The sequence below is a fragment of the Schistocerca serialis genome, chromosome 12 (genome assembly GCF_023864345.2).
Source record: "Schistocerca serialis cubense isolate TAMUIC-IGC-003099 chromosome 12, iqSchSeri2.2, whole genome shotgun sequence".
Classification (NCBI taxonomy): domain Eukaryota; kingdom Metazoa; phylum Arthropoda; class Insecta; order Orthoptera; family Acrididae; genus Schistocerca; species Schistocerca serialis.
The window spans coordinates 36,238,338-36,259,719 of NC_064649.1; the positions used below are offsets into that span (position 1 = coordinate 36,238,338).

At 43.2% G+C, this 21,382-nt stretch overlaps 1 protein-coding gene across 1 annotated transcript in view; it reads right to left on the reverse strand.

Moving 5' to 3' along the window:
* The window catches only part of LOC126428399 (uncharacterized), a 114,481-nt gene extending 98,270 nt beyond the window's left edge, over nt 1-16,211 (reverse strand). Inside the window, exon 1 of the mRNA XM_050090321.1 lies at nt 15,857-16,211. Within this exon, the coding sequence (XP_049946278.1) occupies nt 15,857-16,211 (355 nt within the window). The remainder of the gene's footprint in view (nt 1-15,856) is intronic.
* Between the last annotated feature and the right edge of the window lie 5,171 nt (nt 16,212-21,382).

The window sequence follows — 21,382 nt, forward strand, 5'->3', positions numbered from 1 at the left end:
AATGTCATTGTACACAAACCATTGCGTCACAGATGCTGCATTGTCATGCTGATCCTATCAGTGATCGTCTCCGAACGGTTCCTCTACTGTAGACGGTACAGAATGCTGTAAGATGTTTTCATGTCCTTATTTAACGTTTTCTTAAGCGTAATAAGCGTATGCCGCTAGAGGGAGTGGTAGGACCAGGTTGAGCTGCGAGTGGTTCTTGCTCATTACTTAAATAATTTTTATTTTATCTGAACAAGTTTTGACTATTTATTTTCTCCCAAAAATAGCACAATTTAAAAGACTATTAGTTTTTCGAGACCAAACCTGTTACATACTATCCAAACAAATCAGCTTTATAGTTCCTCAACGAAAAGAATTTGCTCAACACCAAAATGCTCACGTAACGGTATGAAATTTCACTACAGTGGAAACACATGAAGTATCGATGGTGCTTCGTAATAAAAAAAATTGATTTAAAATGCACATATATTGAAAGTTACACACCGAACCATTGCACAGGCAGCAAATTCAACTTCAAATCTTTAAGAGAATCTTTATAATAAAAATAGAATCCACGTGACAGTTAAATAAGCAGCCGGTTGATTGCGTAGAGCATAACAAAAAATTAAATGACATCAAATCCAGTGGCCAAAAGAATATGTATCTGAAGAGGATTGACAGATACGAAGCACAGTTAGAAGGCAAGTGCTGGTTTTATAATGTGTGCTCATCAGGCAGAATTCACTCAGTACCGAGCGAGGTGGCGCAGTGGTTAGCCCACTGGACTCGCATTCGGAAGGACGACGGTTCGAACGCGCGTCCGGCCATCATGATTTAGACTTTCCGTGATTTCCCTACAATCGCTTCAAGCAAATGCCAGGATGGTTCCTTTGAACGGGTGCGGCCGACTTCCTTCCTCAATCTCGCTTCCCGCGTACGGGGTCCCGGGTTCGATTCCCCGCGGGGTCAGGGATTTTTTTCTGCCTTGAGATGACTGGGTGTTGTTGTGTCGTCTTCATCATCATTCATCCCCATTACGGTCGGAGGAAGGTAATGCAAACCACCTCCGCTAGGACCTTGCCCAGTACGGCGGGTGCGGGTTCCCCGCATCGTCCCCTACGCTCCTCGGAGTTACGGACCTCATTACCATCATCCTTCCATAATCCGATGGGACCGAGGACCTCGCTCTTTGGTTCCCCTCCCCAAAAAAGGGGCTGACGACCCTTTAGTTTGGTCCCTTTATCCCTCAAACCAACCAACCTCCCCCAAATCAACCAATAAGCCATCCGACCAATTCACTCAGTGCACACAGCAGCGCACACAACTTAATGGCACCTGCAGACCTCAAGCACATGACAACAGGCCTGTCTAGTAACACACTCACACAGGCAGTTCCGCTCTCTCCATATAACAGTGCCGGCCGCGGTGGTCTAGCGGTTCTAGGCGCTCAGTCCGGAACCGCGCGACTGCTACGGTTGCAGGTTCGAATCCTGCCTCGGGCATGGATGTGTGTGATGTCCTTAGGTTAGTTAGGTTTAAGTAGTTCTAAGTTCTAGGGGACTGATGACCACAGATGTTTAGTCCCATAGTGCTCACAGCCATATAACAGTGAGCCAGATAACCCTGAAGCAAATCGCGCCCAGTCTCGCCGCATTGCAGATCTCCGGCCAACACCCTCTTCCTCGTTATTGCCGTCTACATCTACATCCATACTCCGCAAGCCACCTGACGGTGTGTGGCGGAAGGTACTTTGTGTACCTCTATCGGTTCTCCCTTCTATTTCAGTCTCGTATTGTTCGCGGAGAGAAAGATTGTCGGTATGCCTCTGTGTGGGCTCTAATCTCTCTGATTTTATCCTCACGGTCTCTTCGCGAGATAGACGTAGCAGGGAGCAATATACTGCTTGACTCCTCGGTGAAAGTATGTTCTCGAAACTTCGAGAAAAGCCCGTACCGAGCTATTGAGCGTCTCTCCTGCAAAGTCTTCCACTGGAGTTTATCTATCATCTCCGTAACGCTTTCGCGATTACTAAATGATCCTGTAACGAAGCGCTCTGCTCGCCGTTGGATCTTCTCTATCTCTTCTACCAACCCTATCTGGTACGGATCACACAATGGTGAGCAATATTCAAGCAGTTGGCGAACAAGTGTACTATAACCCACTTCCTTTGTTTTCGGATTGCATTTCCTCAGGATTCTTCCAATGAATCTCAGTCCGGCATGTGCTTTACCGATGATCAACTTTATATGATCATTCCATTTTAAATCACTCCCAATGCCTACTCCCAGATAATTTATGGAATTAACTGCTTCCAGTTGCCATTCCCTGCACCATGCGTCAATTCGTTGCAGATCCTTCTGCATTTCAGTACAATTTTCCATTATTACAACCTCTCTATATACCACAGCATCATCCGCAAAAAGCCTCAGTGAACTTCCGATGTCATCCACAAGGTCAAAAAAAAAATGGCTCTGAGCACTATGGGACTTAACTACTGCGGTCATCAGTCCCCTAGAACTTAGAACTACTTAAATCTAACTAACCTAAGGACATCACACACATCCATGCCCGAGGCAGGATTCGAACCTGCGACCGTAGCAGTCGCGCGGTTCCGGACTGCGCGCCTAGAACCGCTAGACCACCGCGGCCGGCCACACAAGGTCATTTATGTATACTGTGAATAGCAACTGTGCTACGACACTCCCCTGCGGAATACCTGAAATTACTCTTACTTCGGCTCTCCATTGAGAATGACATGCTGCGTTCTGTTATCTAGGAACTCTTCAATCCAATCAAACAATTGGTCTGATAGTCCATATGCTCTTACTTTGTTCATTAAACGACTGTGGGGAACTGTATCAAACGCCTTGCGGAAGTCAAGAAACACGGCATCTACCTGGGAACCCGTGTCTATGGCCCTCTGAGTCTCATCGACGAATAGCGCGAGCTGGGTTTCACACGACCGTCTTTTTCGAAACCCATGCTGATTCCTACAGAGTAGATGTCTAGTCTCCACAAAAGTCATTATACTCGAACATAATACGTGTTCCAAAATTCTTCAAATGATCGACCTTAGAGATATAGGTCTATAGTCCTGCACATCTGTTCAATGTCCCTTCTTGAAAACGGGGATGACCTGTGCCCTTTTCCAACCTTTTGGAATGCTACGCTCTTCTAGAGACCTACGGTACACCCCTGCAAGAAGGGGGGCAAGTTCCTTTGCATACTCTGTGTAAATCTGAACTGGTATCCCATCAGATCCAGCGGCCTTTCCTCTTTTGAGCGATTTTAATTGTTTTTCTATCCCACTGTCATCTATTTCGATATCTACCAATCTAGAGAGGGAACTACAGCTCAGTCTTCCTCTGTGAAACAGCTTTGGAAAAAGACATTTAGTATTTCGGCCTCTAGTCTGTCATCCTCTATTTCAGTACCATTTTGGTCACAGAGTCCACCACGGCAGCCACGTCGTGCAGTTAAATCCACCGACCGCTCCCGCTACTGAGTTGTGGCACTGGTAGATTCTCGCCCGCAGCCCGAAACCAGACTGCTGGTACTGCTGGCTGTTCTGCAAAGGTTCTCTCGGCGGCGCCTGTCCCGCGTCGCGATGCACGCGGCGCAGACAGCCGCCACCGCTCTGCCCAACCATGTAAACCGCGCCATGGAGCAGCTTTTAATGTGGGGCGACCAAGTGACGCCTTGTGACGGGACAAAGGCGACCGCAACCTAACCACGAAACTCACCACCACAGCATAACACCGTATCGTCGCTACTTTAATGTTGGCCCTACACATGATCGCATGTAACGTTTAGGGATGTTCACAAAACAGTAATATCAGAAGTTGAGTCCGCCTTGATGCAAAACACCTTGCTATTCGTTTATTTCTTTATCATCCCAAACTAGGTTGGTTGGTTGGTTGGTTTGGGGAAGGAGACCAGACAGCGTGGTCATCGGTCTCATCGGATTAGGGAAGGATGGGGAAGGAAGTCGGCCGTGCCCTTTCAGAGGAACCATCCCGGCATTTGCCTGGAGTGATTTTAGGGAAATCACGGAAAACCTAAATCAGGATGGCCGGACGCGGGATTGAACCGTCGTCCTTCCGAATGCGGGTCCAGTGTCTAACCACTGCGCCACCTCGCTCGGTCCCAAACTAGTTTCGCGACAAATATCACCATCATTGGTGGGGTTTATTAATCTAACAAGAAGACGGCACGACCGTGGGGTCGGGGGTTTGTCCGAAATTTTGTGTGGTGAAAGATGACCCCTAACACCTCACGTGGTTAAAGTATTAGGACGCACTACCCGGAAAATCCCGGGAAAAATCGATCCAAAGTTTCTTAGGTGCCTTATGAATATAAAATGTTAGTCCATTGCCGAGCCGCCGTCTGGAGTAGATGTTTAGGCCTCGGAGTCTTACGCCAGAGGTATCGGGTTCGATTCCTCCTCTGGCACTTTTTTTCATCTCTTTCATTTTCTTTTGTTATTCCACCAATTATTCAGAAAGTTTTGCAAACTTACATTATCTTTAACAAATTAGTTACATTACTGAATAAAAATTATTTTCTTTTTGTCCAACAACACAATGCATGGCGGTGGTTTTTCCATTTTAAATTGTAAATTATATGAGAGGAAACACTGGGCTTTTAATCAGAATAACAAAGTCGATTGGGAAACATTTAGTTTTTATACATATAATAATTATAAACAAGAACCGAAGTGGTAATTATCGTAAAAACAAACAAAGCAATAATTTTTTCGACATCTTGCGCAACATATAAAGGCGGATATTTTTCAATCAAGGACGTTTGCAATAAATATGTACAAAAACATGCCCCATTAACATTTACGAAAATGTTTTGAGTTTCTGATAATTTTGAGGCAAACCAGGCATATTGAATCGTGTCTCGGAATATTAGTGACGATAATTGACGGTGAATTACAGAATGAAATTTTATACAATCTTCCCACGAATTAATTTCACGATTCTTCTGTAACAATGCGCTGCAATTTTGCAAGCAACAGAAGAAAAAAAAAAGTGCCGCAAGAGGAATCGAACCCAAGACCTCTGGCGTAAGGGACCGAGCGCTAACCATGTAGGCCAGACGGTGGGTCGGCAATGGACTAACATTTTATACTAATAAGGCACCTAAGGAACTTTGGATCGATTTTTCCTTGGATTTTCCGAGTAGTGCGTCCTAATACTTTAACCACGTGAGGTGTTAGGCGTCCTCTGTCACCACACAAAATTTAGGACAAATCCCCGACCCCACAGTCGTGCCTTCTCCTTGTAAAACATGCAGAAAATGGCATGGTTGTACAAACACAGTAAAACATTGTTACATTTTTATAATTCGTCTTTTGAAATATAGTTTTCTATTGATACTCTCATACTACCTTATTTGTTGTATGTTACTGCGTGTTTTAAGCAATTATTGGCGCTGTTTGCGACATTTTTTTCTGTTGCCGTCTTTTTTCTTGGCGAACATCATGTCATCTGCAACCATGTGAGCGGCTGTTAGTAAACAAATACTAAAAGGTGGACTTCGTATGTCAGCAGTATATACTTGGGGTTGTGGTAGTGTTGTGGAAACCAGTTACTTTGGTGTGTATTGAGCTGTTGCTTAGCTGCTCGTGTACTCACGTTCGTTGGATGGTGTGTGGCTGCTTTTATACACAGAAAAACAGAACTTTTGCTCTTTTTTTTCTGATCCAGAATATTACGCCGTCTTGCTGTTCGCGTGTATCGCGAGAGGCGTATCGCATGTGGCGAAAAAAGCTATGAAAAACTGTAGCGCGAATTACGACGACTTCTGTTCATTATTTATGTCTCTGTGTGTGATGGGGAAGTGATTCTTTTGCGTGTGTGGCTTTCTGTTCTGTGTCCTTGGTCAGTTCTCTCAGAGCGGTAAAGAGTGTGTTGTTGCAGAGTGTTGTGTTTTCATTTATTACATTTTTCCATTCGACTACAGCCTTTTGTATGTAGTAATTTTCTTCTATTGTTGGTTGTCGGTATAGACTGTTGCTGTTTCTCAGAATGTGTAGGTCGTTTTCGATATTAGTGGGGTTATGGTTTTTGTTCATTAGATGTTCTGCAAGAGTTGAATGTGTGCTGTCGCTTTTTAGAGTTCTCATGTGCTCTGTGTACCTCGTTCGGAAATTTCTGCTTGTTTGTCTTATTTAGTGGGCCTGACAGAAGTTGCAAGTGAGTTGATATATTGCAGCATTGCTGAATTTTTTTGAGGTTTTTCTAACTGGTCTTAGTCTCTTGCAAAATATTGATATACCGATATATTTTCTGAAAGAATAAGGTTACGTATCGGCGTTATATTTATTATATTTGTTTACGATATATTTATATAGAAATAGCAATACTGAGGCCCGATATATTTATTTTATATTATATATTTTTCGCAATTTTAGGTAAATATTTGACACTTTTAAATTTTATCCATATTTCGCAGCTTCAAACACGAATGTATTCGATGCACTGGAGGTCTGAATTAAAAAACGTCTTCAGTCGCAACTTTTCGTGTTTTATTAACTACACGATGCATTTCAGACCCTGTGGGTCCATCATCAGGTGTAATTTTGCTTAATACATGCTTTATTTTTTCTCTTGAATGCGGTAAATGCATATTCCTGTCACGAATAGGTCTGATATTAGGTTATGAATTTCGTAACTCGGACGCGGAACATATGAGCGAAATAGAGGAAAAGATGAACAGTGTAAACTTACCACATAGTCCAAGAAAAGCGTTTTTAACATTTTAGTGCCAGCAAACATTGTTTTCTCCATCGTTTTCGTACATGTCACTGCATGCAAGATGCACAATTGTATAAATATATTTGTAAACGCTTCACATATGTTTTTATACATGGTGTGGTCAAAGATAAGTTTATTCGCACTGTTAAAGATATAAATATTAAACAATTGACGTATGCGGGAAATAAATTTAGAATAGATCTTTAAAATTACTAAATATAACTGTGGCGTGCGAAATTAATTTGTTCATTTAACATAGATTCTGGTTTTTTGATTTTGTGGAGGTATATCTCCAGTTGTTCTAACAGATTTAAGGTCTTACCATTGGTTTCATTATGTAGTACTACTAAATAGTTTTCTATACTGTTGACATATTTCATTTCCAACATCGTGTACTTAATAAAACTCGATAAGTTGTGACTGAAGGCTTTTTTAAATTCATACTTCCAGTATATTTCAAACTGTTCTTTTGAAATTGTAGTGCAGAATAATTTTACTTTGAGTGTGTGAAAGAGTCTTACTACTTCTAGAGCTTCTACCACGTCCAGTCTTTCTCTTTGTGAAGCATGTATAGGTGGCACAAAGAAGAAATCCGAATGAACATGGGTGAGGGGGAGTGGCGCTGTATGAATGGAATAACAAGATTCCTGATGTGAAGAAGTAGCACACCAGTTGTGATAAAAAAAAACGCAACTATTGTGCTATTTCTCCACATCAGCATTCTTAAAAAACAGTTCTTGAAAGCGATGAACAAAAATACAGGGTGTTACAAAAAGATACGGCCAAACTTTCAGGAAACATTCCTCGCACACAAATAAAGAAACGATGTTATGTGGACATGTGTCCAGAAACGCTTAGTTTCCATGTTAGAGCTCATTTTAGTTTCGTCAGTATGCACGCCAACGTGATCAAATTGTAAATTTTCACAATCAACGTGTGTGGGCTGACGAGAATCCGCACGCAATTGTGCAATCACGTCATCAACACAGATTTTGTGAACGTTTGGGCAGGCATTGTCGGTGATGTCTTGATTGCGTCCCATGTTCTTCCACCTACGCTCAATGGAGCACGTTATCATGATTTCATTCGGGATACTCTACTTGCGCTGCTAGAGCATGTGCCTTTACAAGTAGACACAACATGTGGTTCATGCACGGTGGAGCTCCTGCACATTTCAGTCGAAGTGTTCGTACGCTTCTCAACAACAGATTCGGTGACCGATGGATTGGTAGAGGCGGACCAATTCCATGGCCTCCACGCTCTCCTGACCTCAACCCTCTTGACTTTCATTTATGGGGGCATTTGAAAGCTCTTGTCTATGCAACCCCGGTACCAAGTGCAGAGACTCTTCGTGCTCGTATTGTGGACGGCTGTGATACAATACGCCATTCTCCAGGACTGCATCAGCGCATCAGGGACTCCATGCGACGGAGGGTGGATGCATGTATCCTCGCTAACGGAGGACATTTTTAACATTTCCTGTAACAAAGTGTTTGAAGTCACGCTGGTACGTTCTGTTTCTGTGTCTTTCCATTCCATGATTAATGTGATTTGAAGAGAAGTAATAAAATGAGCTCTAACATGGAAAGTAAGCGCTTCCGGACACATGTCCACATAACATACTTTCTTTCCTTGTGTGTGAGGAATGTTTCCTGAAAGTTTGGCCGTACCTTTTTGTAACACCCTGTATAAATGACCAGATTGGTCTTTGCTGCGGGCGGAGACGTGTGAGGGGAAATGCTGTCGTAACTCAGCTACCATTGTTAGCAAAGTGGTTATCGCCAAGTGTGAACGTGCATCGTTTTCCCTTTCAAGTCCTGCTCAAATAGAGATAAGCAGGCTGCAAGCTTGTTGATGTACAGAATATCTAATAATAAATATATACTTAAATATACAGCTCTAAAGCCGGCATTATATTTACAACTCGCAAGCGATATTTTTATAGGCCCGTACGTCGATGTTTTTCCTTCGATGTATCGATACTTTTTGAGGTGTATCAAGGACCGATAATGATACATTTTGAATGTCGATATATCGGATAAACGATATTTTTAAAAGTATGTAACTTTCTCCGGACATTTGCAAAATCGTAACACTTCCATCGGATTGCCGCCGGGTATATCGTGATTCATCACTCCAGATTACTCGTTTCCAGTCCTCCACTGTCCAGCGGCGTCTTTCTTTAGAGCATCTCAGGCGTCGCTTAGCGTCGACTGCTGAAATTCAGTGGTATGGACACGTAAGAAGAGGACGGAAACTGGGATGTGAAACTAAACGAAGAACGAGAAGAGGATGACATGGGAGACACGCACTCCATCCTACCTTCCCCAACTCGCATCCCATATCAACTCATCCATTGCCTACAACTTTTCTTCTTGCAGCACCTTCCTAAATCCCATTCCCAACACCTAATACCGTACCCATTAATCCAGATACCCTGCTGTACCACTAAATTCATAGCCCACATGCCAGACACCTCCATGCCTCATCATCCTCTCTCGCCGGAACTTCAAGGAACTTCTATTTCCCAGCGATGAAATCCGTCCAGCGGTGTCTTTCCCTCTCTCTCCTGCCCTAGTCACGACGCGCCTCCTCACACCATCCTTCAACTTTCCTACCTCCACATTCCTCCCTCTCAATTTTACTCGCTACCAGCGGCTATTTATGGCCCATTCACCACGCCACCTCCGCCATGAACATGATCATCTTCATGCATAGTGTAATGACTGGCAGTTATCTCTCAATATTAGTAAGTATAAACTACTGCGTATAACAAGGCGAAAATCCCCATTAATGTACGAGTACAAAATAAATGCCCAGTCTTTGGAAGCGGTAACATCCGTCAAGTATCTGGGTGTGACTATTCGAAATGATCTGAAATGGAATGATCAGATTACACAAGTAACGGGTAAAGCGAACTCTAGTTTGCGGTTTATTGGTAGGATCGTGAAGCGATGCAGTCCTTCACCAACGAAAATACTTACAATACGTTAGTTCGTCCAGTCTTAGAGTATTGTTCGTCTGTATGGGACCCTTACCAGTTGGACCTGATTCAAGAGATTGAGAAGGTCCAAAGAAGAGCGGCAAGATTCGTGACTGGTACATTTAGCCATCGCAAGAGCGTTACAAATCTCACAGAAAGTTTGAAGTGGGACACACTTGCAGATAGACGGGGCGCTAAACGGAAGGTGCTGCTCACTAAATTCTGAAATCAGATCTTCACCGAGGCTGTAGAGCATATATTACTACCACCAACTTTCAAATCGCGCAATGATCACCATTCAAAGATAAGGGAAATTGGAGCTCTTACTGAGGCATTAAGACAGTCGTTTTTCCCTCGCGCAATGGAACAGAGGAGCGGAAATATGGAGCGAATTGTGCCCTCCGCCACACACCGCTTGGTGGCTAGCGGAGTATATATGTAGATGTAGATGCATCGCCATTATACCACTGAAGCATGTACTTTATCTTCAATGATTTTGTTTTAACTGTAATATAAAATCATCAGGAACTGCAAGAGAAAAACAAAATGGTTCAAATGGCTCTGAGCACTATGGGACTTAACATCTTAGGTCATCAGTCCCCTAGAACTTAGAACTACTTAAACCTACTCAACCTAAAGACATCACACGCATCCATGCCCGAGGCAGGATTCGAACCTTCGACCGTAGCGGTCGCGCGGATCCAGACTGAAGCGCCTGAACCGCTCGGCCACACCGGCCGGCCAGAGAAAAACATAAAACATGGAAGGAATCCATCTAGGAAAAGGAGGAGGAACAGTTGAGGAGAAATGTCTCGCTTTTGCTGGCGATATTGCAGTAATTTCTAAGGACAAAACAGGTGCAAAGACAATGATAGAACCACTCGACGAAATTGCTGCTAAAACCGGATTACTAATACCATATGAGGAAACTGAATACATTATACATGCACACAGCAGAGAAAAATACATAGAAAAACAACGTAGAAACATCAAGAGAGTTGATAAGTTTAAGTATTTGGGAGAACCGATACAATCAAATGGGTTAGATAACACCACAAGTAAGGAAAAATCGAAGAATACGGAATTAGCAAACAAACTCACCAAAAAGCGATATAAAGAAAGATCAATATCATTCTAGGAAAAAAATCCAACATTACGCAACAGTAATTAAACCGGAAGCACTTTACGGATCTGAGTGCCTAACACTGAGTAAAAGAGATGAACAAGAAGAATTGTCAAAGAAACAACGGAAAATGCTCAGAAATATTTTAGGATCACAAAAGAACAAAGATAACAACTAGACGAAGAGGAGAAATGAGGATGTGTACAGAAAAATAGAAACAATCATAGACACAAGAAGAAAGAGGAGACTAAACGTTTGTCATATTTACAGAATGAATGACAATAGCCCAACGAAGAAAGCTTTTAATTATTATATTGAAAAATCCGCCTCAGTTGCGAAAATTTTCTGGTCTTTACCAAGGTTTCGGCTAGATTAATTTAGCCTTCTTCAGAAGTATAAAATTACTATAACATGCCAGAGTAAGGCACAATCAACATCAAAAATTAATGTTGACTATGCCTTACTCTGGCATGTTATAGTAATTTTATACTTCTGAAGAAGGTTAAATTAATCTAGCCGAAACCTTGGCAAAGACCAGAAAATTTTCGCAACTGAGGCGGATTTTTCAATTTATTAGTAGTTGCTGACGGGGCTGCAATACGCTAAAAATTCTTAAACTTTTAATTTCCAAATAAAAAAAACACCACGAGATGGCTGGAAGAGACAACAAATGACTTAAGAAAACTTAACGCAGCAGCAAATACCATACAGAATAGGGAAAGTTTCAAGCTACTGACCAGTACTGAAAAATTTCCTATCCAGTAACGAAATTCACAGCCTAGGAGGGTCGTGTCAAATGAATAGAGGCACGACATCAGCCAAGGCATGAATAAGTTCTGGTAAGATAAAAAGAAAAAGATTGTACCTTTGTCTTAGGTTCTAAGCGGTCTATAATGGCCAAATTCTGTAATAAAAAATAAAATCATCTAAAAGTTCGAAAAACTCTCAAAATTTTCCACCAATGTGCCTTGTAAAAGTCGTCATTATTTTCATCATTTATTTTCATCTGCTTTTACACGACATGGGTTTAAAGGAATAACGGGAATTTTGTGTTTGAAAGAGTATTATTTATTCGTCTACACGAATGTTACCCCTTCAAAGCGGGCCCCTGTAGAAATTAACTGTGACCTGGCCTTAATTGGCTCGGATGGCATTGAGTACGCGCGCCCAGACGGTCTGTGTGGCGTGCGTTATTATGCCTCCGGGCCAATGGATAGAGTTTTGAATAAACCCCAGAAAACAACGTTAAGTGCTCGAATATCATCACTTTGATATCAATTACGTGACGTAAGAAGCGCGCGACAGGAAAGTTATTTGGAGATACGACTGTTGCGTGTTCCATTCTGAATTGGCGTTTGGCGTGACATTTCTTGATCATCTACATCTATATCGCTACTCTGCAAATCACACTTAAGTGCCTTGCAGAGGATTCGCCGAACCACCTTCGAAATAATTCTCTATCATTCCACTCCCAAACAGCGCGCGGAAAAAACGAACTCCTATATCTTTCTGCTTCTTTCAATCGCTGCAAGACTGCTGCAGTACTTCGGGCCATTATCCTCCTTCAGTATCCGATCTTCCTTTTTCTCGGTGAACCAACGATTAGCAGTCGGTGTCAAACATCTTTGAAAAAAGCAACTGGTAAGCTGCACTCATGTTTCTTCTTGTGTATCTCAGTCAGGAATTCAAAGTAAACTAATGGCTTATGGACAAGGCAAGAAGGATAAAGGTTCACTCTGTTAGGTTGTAGAAGAACTAAGGCGATGGCTTTTATCATCTGTGTAATGCCGATCACGCTCTTACCGAACAGATTGTAGCTCTTGATGATGCCAATGTTATTTTTCCTCTTTTCCCCGCCCGCCTAAAGGTCAGGCCTTGTTTTTGTGCCCATTTTCCAAGTTACTGTGAATAGATACTAGCTAGCCTATAATCATGACACCAAATAAACAAAGCGTAGGATGGAGAACAAAGGTTTATGTAAATGGTAAAGTTTTTGTTAATGTAAATGGAAATGTTTATGCAATGTATGTGAAATAAAACAGATCTGGTGAATCACTTGAAAATTAAGCATGCGCTATTAAAAGACTGTCGTGTAGGTACTACGGTAGCCTTATTCCCCAGTACGCTGTAAAGTTCTAAGGACAACATTTAATAGAAAAATTAATTATTTAGTCGACAATATTTTATTACAATAAAATACAAATATTTATTGTAAGTTTAAAAACTTGAGCAAATGAAAGGTAATTTTTAATTGATTGTCATAAAAATCGTTGAATGCAACTACTAAAAAAATATTTTATACAACTTTTTCAAAATACGAATTGGATACTTTTAAATTTTAGAGCGATTCGCATGATGTGGACTCTGCGGAGATTCCTTGTTCTCTGCCCAGTACACTGGCATGAAAAATAATCGAATAATTTATTATTTAGATACAATTAATCGATATCATTAAGTGATTGATTTAAATCATCGAAAAGGCCCAGAAACGACACTTACTCTTAATAACCATACTTATCTTCGAGTCATCAGTGCATAGATTAGATTAAATTTTATCAACTGTGCGCATTTTGTCAACTGTTTGCATTTTACCAACTGGGTCTTTATCAAGATATGTATACATGTGGAGTGCCTTTTATACTTTGACTTCATGTAACGTAACATGGCAGTTTTATAACAGGTTCCATAAAATCAGGTGATGGTAGCGTAAGTTCGCTGAAACCAGTAGTCTTGAAACAATAAAAGTGTCTATAATGCGATCGCGGTCTACCATCCAGATCAGCCCCGTAGCACAGCATGTGTGCCTTACATAATGTGCCTTCCACAGATGGCAAGTGAAATGATCCTCATGGCCGTGGAATAAGTCTTAAACATATTCTCATTTAAACGGTAATAAATAACTTCATAAAAATTTCAAATCTTCAGTTCACGAAGGTGCACATGATAATTCTTAGGCTACTTTAGCCATGGATCATCAAATAAAAAAAAATACATTTTACAACATTTATTTACAATGACCACATTACTGCACTAAATCTGTAAAAATGTCAGATTGCACCAATACTCGCCTCATTTGATATTGTTAGTAACTTATAAATATCAGATGGTTCTGCTTCGAAATTCATCAGTGGAGTAGGAGATGGCCGCCAATAAATCCAATAGGCTCCACTTAAACTGAACTTTAATAGTGGTTAAACTTATTGTGACTGCTGGCATGTTACTGAAAATGTGTGCTGATGAGTAATGGATACCTTCCTGGACCAAAGTAAGTGACTGTAAATCTTTGTGAAGATTATTCTTATTTCTAGTACTGATTCCACTGACTTGGGTCTTTTAAAGAATGAGATATATAAGAAACCATCAGCCTCGATTTCGGTAATGAAACCAACCTTTCGCTAGGTTTCAGCCCAAGTAATTGAGCCTTCTTCAGAAGATAAACCTGATTCTATAATATGTCTACGAGGGCATGGTCTAGAAATAAAACTGAGACAGCCTGAACAGTCGTAGTCACATTTTAAAAATGCGGTGACTACGCCTATTCAGGCTGTTTTAGTTTTATTTCTAGACCATACCCTCTTAGACATATTATAGAATCAGGTTTATCTTCTGAAGAAGGCTCAATTACTTGGGCTGAAACCTGGGTAAAGGTTGGCTTCATTACCGCAATCGAGGCTGATAGTTTCTTATACATTAGATTATCACGATTGCTGACTGGGCTGTAATGTTGAAAGTACTAGAAAGAGATATATTGTTAATAACAAATTTCATTAAGGAATAAGTATACAACATGTCCCAGAAATGTTGCGATAAATCTTCAAGAGGTTGTAAAGAGCGTCTCGAGGGCCAAATTGACGATATGAACCTGTGTCCAGAAACTTCATCCAATGTCCGTACAGAGTGTCGGTTTTATATGCGTCGGCGCCTGCCACTAGGCTACCCCTTCGACAGCAAACGTGACTTTGTGCGCTGAGGGACCGTAGGCAGAATGTTTCGCAATGTTGTTAGTTATTTAGTGATCGTGATTAATTGCCATTATCGTCTGTGGAGAAGATGGGGTTAGCTGCTGAGTACACAGGCCTTGTCTTCTACGAATGCAGTGCTCTGTTGCCTCTGTTCAAATGGTTCAAATGGCTCTGAGCACTATGGGGACATCTGAGGTCATCAGTCCCTAGAAGTTAGAACTACTTAAACCTAACTAACCTAAGGACATCACACACATCCATTCCCGAGGCAGGACTCGAACCTGCGACCGTAGCAGTCGCGCTGTTATGGACTGAAGCGCCTAGAACCGATCGGCCACTGCGGCCAACCTGTTGCCTGTGTTGATTACGGTGTCTGACAAAGGTTTCCTCCACGTACAGTTTATTTTTATCCTGGAACTCTCTGAAATTTCTACTGTATTTCGGTATACAGGGGAAAACTACACTGAAGGTGGAAACCTGTGTCCGAAACCGCCATCCACCGCGGCAATGTAGCATTCCATTCACAGTAAAGAAGGCCTGTCTAATGCAGCAGCTAGCTCCACCTTCTCCATCAGCGATCGTGACAAACAGTCCGCGATCGTTCAATAACAAACATCATTGCAAGACGTTCCGCCTATGGTCCATCAGTGTACAAAGTCACGTTTGCTGCCGAAGCGACAGGCACCGACGCCTATAACTTCGACGCTCTGTGGCGTTGTTGGATGACGTTTCTGGACACGGTTTCCTATCCTCAAGTTGTTCCTCAAGACACCTTCTACAGCCCGCGAAGTCTGTTGCAGCATTTCTGGGAAACCCTGTATAGGGAAGCAGTGCTCAGTATTCTAAAGAGGGCTCTCCGTGATGATCGTGAGTTCATACAACAACTAATTCATATTACACGTTTTTGAGTTGTTGAGTTACCCCTAAAAATAGCCCATATGACATTGTGGAATATTTGACCTCATAGGTGGCTAGTAAATGGGTAATGCAATTCTAGAGCTAGCACGCTGTAAGAGGGTAGATTGTCGGTACTTACGGAAGGCGGAGAAGCCTGCTGGGAAGTGAGCTGCGTCGAGGGGCGGCAGCGGGGGCGGCACTCCGTGGACGGAGGCGGCGTGTGGAGGCGGCAGCGCCAGGAAAGCGCCCGGGGGCGGCGGGGGCCGCGAGAACTGCTGCGGCAGCGACAGCGACAGGGCGCTGGTGACGCGAGCGGGGGCGGCGTCGGGGGCGGAGGTGGCACCGGCATCGGCGGTGGCGTCGTGGGTGGGGGCGGGCGTCGCTGGGCCGTAGAGGCGCGCGAAGAAGCGCCGCGGGGACGACGGACGGCGCGGGGGCGGAGGCGCCGACACTGGGGGCGGAGGGCTCAGAGTCCCACTGGGGGTGGGCAACATGCTGGTCCCCTCACCAGTGCGCGAGGGGCCACTTCTCAGAGGAGGGTAAAAAGCACTGGAGTCAGGTCCTCTGTAGGACCTTCAGGGCATCAACTCGTCGGTGCCAGATTCAGTATAATGATTTACAGATGATGGGACAGCTAATATTTACTGGAGTCGCGGTCTCTGCAGGATGGTCAACATATCAGCTTTTCAGATCCAGATTCAGTACCTCCACACCCTACAAATGACGAGTCCAAAGGCGTAAACAGCTTTACTCTCTGAGAACATAAAGAGTCCCACAATGTTCCATCACTGCTTCAGCTCCTTATGAGGTCCAGTTTCAGTACATGTTGTCATCCAAATGCCCTAAAGTCTTAATGTGTGACGATCTTGGTAGTATCTGTTGTGTACTTCCAGAGTAAGGGAGATGCACCTCTTCAGGATCACCAGAGCATTATCCTCTTGCGAGGCTCAGATTCAGTAAATCAGTGTCCTAGGAATGCCCAAGGACGATAGTCTTCAACAGTTCAAGAGCCTCTAAAACACACTCTACTGTCTGAGGTATTTATAGTTTCGACAGTGTTTCAACTCCTTGTGAGGTCCAAATTCAGCCCGTCTTATGCGTAGCTATAGTCTTCAACACTGACATTGAAAAACCCGACGACTGGAAGTGACCTACTTACGAACTCAGCTTCTAGGAGACGGTGCCCCTTATGAGGTCAGGATTTAGAATGTAGCTGGCCCACAAACGGCTGAGTCCCAATCTTAAGCAGCTAGAAGTTCGCAGAAATTGGTGGAACTATTTCAAGTTATGATAGCTCGAAGCACTTGCTATCAGATAACACAAAACCTTGACCCCGCAGAAACCTGCAGCACACCTAACTACTCCCTTCCTCTCAACAGCACAACTCAGAGATTTTGCCTGAACATCACAGTCCACACAGTTCAGGCACCTGGCCACAGCGGCGTTAGACATCTCAACATGGCCATTTGCACAGTTGCTACACAGTCACCATCTATCACCTGCCTTCCTTGTCCCACACGGTTGCGTATATGGACCACCGCTTTTTGGCTATTGTCGTGGAGACATGGGCGCTTCTTTACTTAGTGAAACGAAATACACACGCACTCATTGACCGCGAGATGTGTATGTTTGCCTACACAAAAGCTCTGAACAGTGGAGTTCATGATCCTTCCAAATATTTACCGCCAGATCGCACTAAATTCATATAACACTTTCACAGATATGCTACAATCCTTGTCGCAGCTTGAACGCAAGTTTAAATTTCTCTGCCCACTGTATGCAGTGTTTATGGGTCCTATAGCAACATCACAATCTGTTGCAGATCAAGCACCTGGTCACATCAGCGACGTGCACCGCTGAACAAACGAGAAATTTTTGAATCTTGCCTGCCTCAGCGTGTAAGCTCACCTCCTTGTTCCACACGGTTGAATATACGGACCACTGCTTTTCAACTATTGTCGTGAAAAAAATGGGGTGTTAGCGGTGTTCAGTAAAATGACTCTCACACAATGACTGGCTGCGAGTCGCATGCATCTGCCTACACAAACACTTCGAACAGCAGATTTTCTGATCTTCCCAGAAACCTGCGACAAGATCTGAACAACTTCTGACGGCGAAACTGAATTAGCGCTCCCCTTGTTCCACACGGCTGAATGTATGGATCGACGCTTTTTATCTGTCGTCGTGAAGATACGGAGTGTTTCCAGAATTCGGTGACAGCATCCACGCACACTTTGTACGGCAGAGTTTGTGATGTTTCCAGAAAAGCTCGAGAAGATCTCACATAAATCCCTGCCGGCAGCAGTTCGAATGCGCGCTCCACGCGGTTGCGTGTACGGACCGCCACTAAACGACTACCGTGCGACGGGACGTAAAGCGTAGCCAGTATTCAGTGAAATCGTACGCGCGCACGTAGCCATAGACAGACCGCGGGCATTTGATGTTTGCCGACACAAAGAGCGGCCGGGCTCGTACTTTCGGCAGCGGAGGCGCACGTCCGTTCGCCTACGTGCCGCACATAGCAGAGGACCTGCGCTCACTTGGGGAGACCGTCGGCTTTCCTCACCGGAGTCCTGGTTTCAATTTAGCCCCGCCGTTCTCAATTTTCAACAGTCCGCAGTGACTTCCACAACGCACTGTCCATTCTACCTGCTTTTCCTTTACGTCACTTGAGTGGAGCACACTGAAGAACTAACTACGGAACAACGTTGGCCCTGGTTTGCTCCGAGCGTATCAACAATTCTATTCTGACCTCCCCAGCAGAAGCACTTCCACAAATCTGCCCTTGTCTGTTCTCTTTAAACAAGGTTGCTACTGTATGAGAGGGAAGTTCCTTTCGGTGGGTCTGTCCCCTGCGGCGTCCTTTGGCACTAAATAATTCCTCGCTATACTGTCTGATATTTTTGACACCACTCAGTAATGATGAGCCTTATCTGCAGAAGATGAACTTACACTGTGAACGTGGCTCTCTGTAGCATTTCACTCTTCAGGGCGAACGGATCAGCTAGCCCCTCGCGAACGGAATCAACTATTCTGTTTTTACAGAAACTTCCTTTTGCAGTACTGCCAAGTTCCTGTACTTTTTCAGAATATCAGTATCCTGTACTCCTAAGCGCGTATTCTTGGCTTACGACAGTACTGTGGGGTCGTAGACTGCAATCCACTATTGCCAAAATTCACCTCCTATTCATCGGCAACGCGTGGTTGGCCACTTTAACGATATTCACTGATTTCTTCCGAATGTGATACCGACATATCGTCATTTCCCACTTTGGCACTATTTCGTCCCTCTCAGTACGTAAATGTTCTCCAGGAGCATATATTGACTCAGGAACACAGACTAACCTCTAATACTTCAGCGTCGCGCCTACACCGTAGCTCTATGTAAATAAGCTTTCAAGCGTATGATTATTCTTCTGGAGCGAGCTAACGAGAAATTCGTCTGCGCAGAACCTCTGGTTTTACAGACTTCGAAACGGAGTCGAACCTCGTCCGGCTGAGAGAAGTTGTTTGTATCCCTCAGACATTATCTAACCCGTCGTCAGGAGTGAATTAAACGCGTTTATTTTTCGGTCCTAGAGTCCTCTCAGCTTCATTGTAATGACAGACTACGAAGTTCTGTTGTTCTCAGAAATTTCTGTTTTTAGTGTCTTGACGCTCTATCTCTCCTGTGCACTACATCCCTTTTTTTTTAGACTGTACCACTATTCCAATACAAGGCCTTCGAGTGGACGTCGTAAATTCTTGTACTTTAAAAATCTGTACTGTTCCTAAACGTAATGTTTGTCGTAGATTAATTAACCTGTCTTTTCACAAGATAGTTCCAGACTTCCCGCACCAGATGTAGCACTACGCCAAAAGCACGTGCCGAGTATCCCTAGGTAACAGTGTTACGAAGAAAAGCTTGCGAAGCGGTGTCCGTATCCTTCGGCTCAGTCTATTGTGAAACTATTGTAAGCTAAGCTTCTGTCTGGTCTTCCGTGCCCCGAAGCTGTATCGATTCTCACCTACCAGACGAAGCGACCTTTTCTTGTTTGACCATTCATCTCACAGAGGTAAGCTGAAATCGCTTTAGAGAATACAGCGAGCGAATCTGTCGTATCGCTTCGCGTCTGAAGCGCCCTCCGCTCTGGTAGAATCCCCTGCTACAGATATTTCCCTATGTAATCTTCTGCACATACAACAAACACTTGGAAATTTCTCCTTCTTCTGGTACTGTTACGACATCTTATGTGATATGCAAATCTCTCGGAATCCCAGATAACTCTAGTCCACACTTCACCTTTTTGGATATTCAGACAGCACTACGCAGAAAATGTGTACAAACTTATTCTTCACCGCAGGTTAATTATGCATCCTTTGGTTCATGAAGTAAATCATCCACAGTTTTCATAGATTTTTTTTCTCCATCTGCAGTGGAATTAACTTCAAGGGGTCGTCTGTGAAACGCTCCACAGTCGAATAGAATAAGTCTTCACGAGTCCACCTTCACGGAAAACTTTTATCCACACTCTTCTGTAGCGATGGTAAATGTTTTCTTCTCACAATGTAGTACTTGGATTGCGTTGATTGTTCTAGACGCTATCTTCGCCTCTATTCTCGTAGACTGCATTAAGAACGTATACACTCGAACTATTCCTCGCTCCAGATTAATCCTTTACCTCTACGGAATTAGATAATTCTGTTCGTTGAGCAGTGCCCAACGCAAATTAATACATTTACAAGCCTCTCTTCCATCTACAGCCGATGTGTGATATCTTCACTCGTGTTCCTGATGCAGTTTATTTCTTTGCCACTATAGCATATCTGTCCGAGCAAACATCTGTTTGCAACAATACTGAAATCTGTAGACCTGCGCTACTGACACGTTTCCCGCTATCCCCTGGCTAGCTCACTTTTCTTGACCCACTTCTGCCATCACTCTTATCTTATTGTAAATTGTCTCCACGGTCTGACACGGAATAATGAGTATTAAATCTGTGAACGATTGCCGTTTTAACAAGATCAACTTATAATTTTAGCAGATTCTTTATACTCTAAGCCTGGAAGATATTTCGCATGAGAAATATCTCTTTCCAAATCCCCTAATTGGGATTTAAAAGAAAATTAATAATAATACGTACTTCGAGACGTCTAACACAAAACTGATAAGCTATGTGATAGTAGAATACTGTACACATCCGAGGTAAAAATAGTTCGGCATGAGATAGGTTCTTATCTGACAAACCTCAACTAGCCATATAGCATAAAACTTTGCTGCGCGCAAAAAATAGTTACGTGTCTGGGTGACATTTATTTCAGAACGTATCCTTATTTACTATTTCACACTAAGAACGACGTATGCTAGCTGTATTTGCTTCTCCACTCTCCTTCGCAGGTGGGGAGGATTCCAAACGGGCATGGAGAAAACGAAAGAGCTCCTTCAAGTGTTCTGTAGCTTAAGAATGTGCCTATAAGAAATTTATTGTCCACATTACGGCAGTCTTCTTATAGCAACAGGACGACAAATTTCCTTTCGCGTATCTTTTTAGGTGATCGTTTCTCTTTCTGGCTTGTAAGTCACTTTACAATACTGTTCAATCGTTCCCACCTGGTATCTGTCAGCTAAACATTCGCGACTTTGACACGTCAAAATACCACACGAAACACTCCGTCACTTAACAAT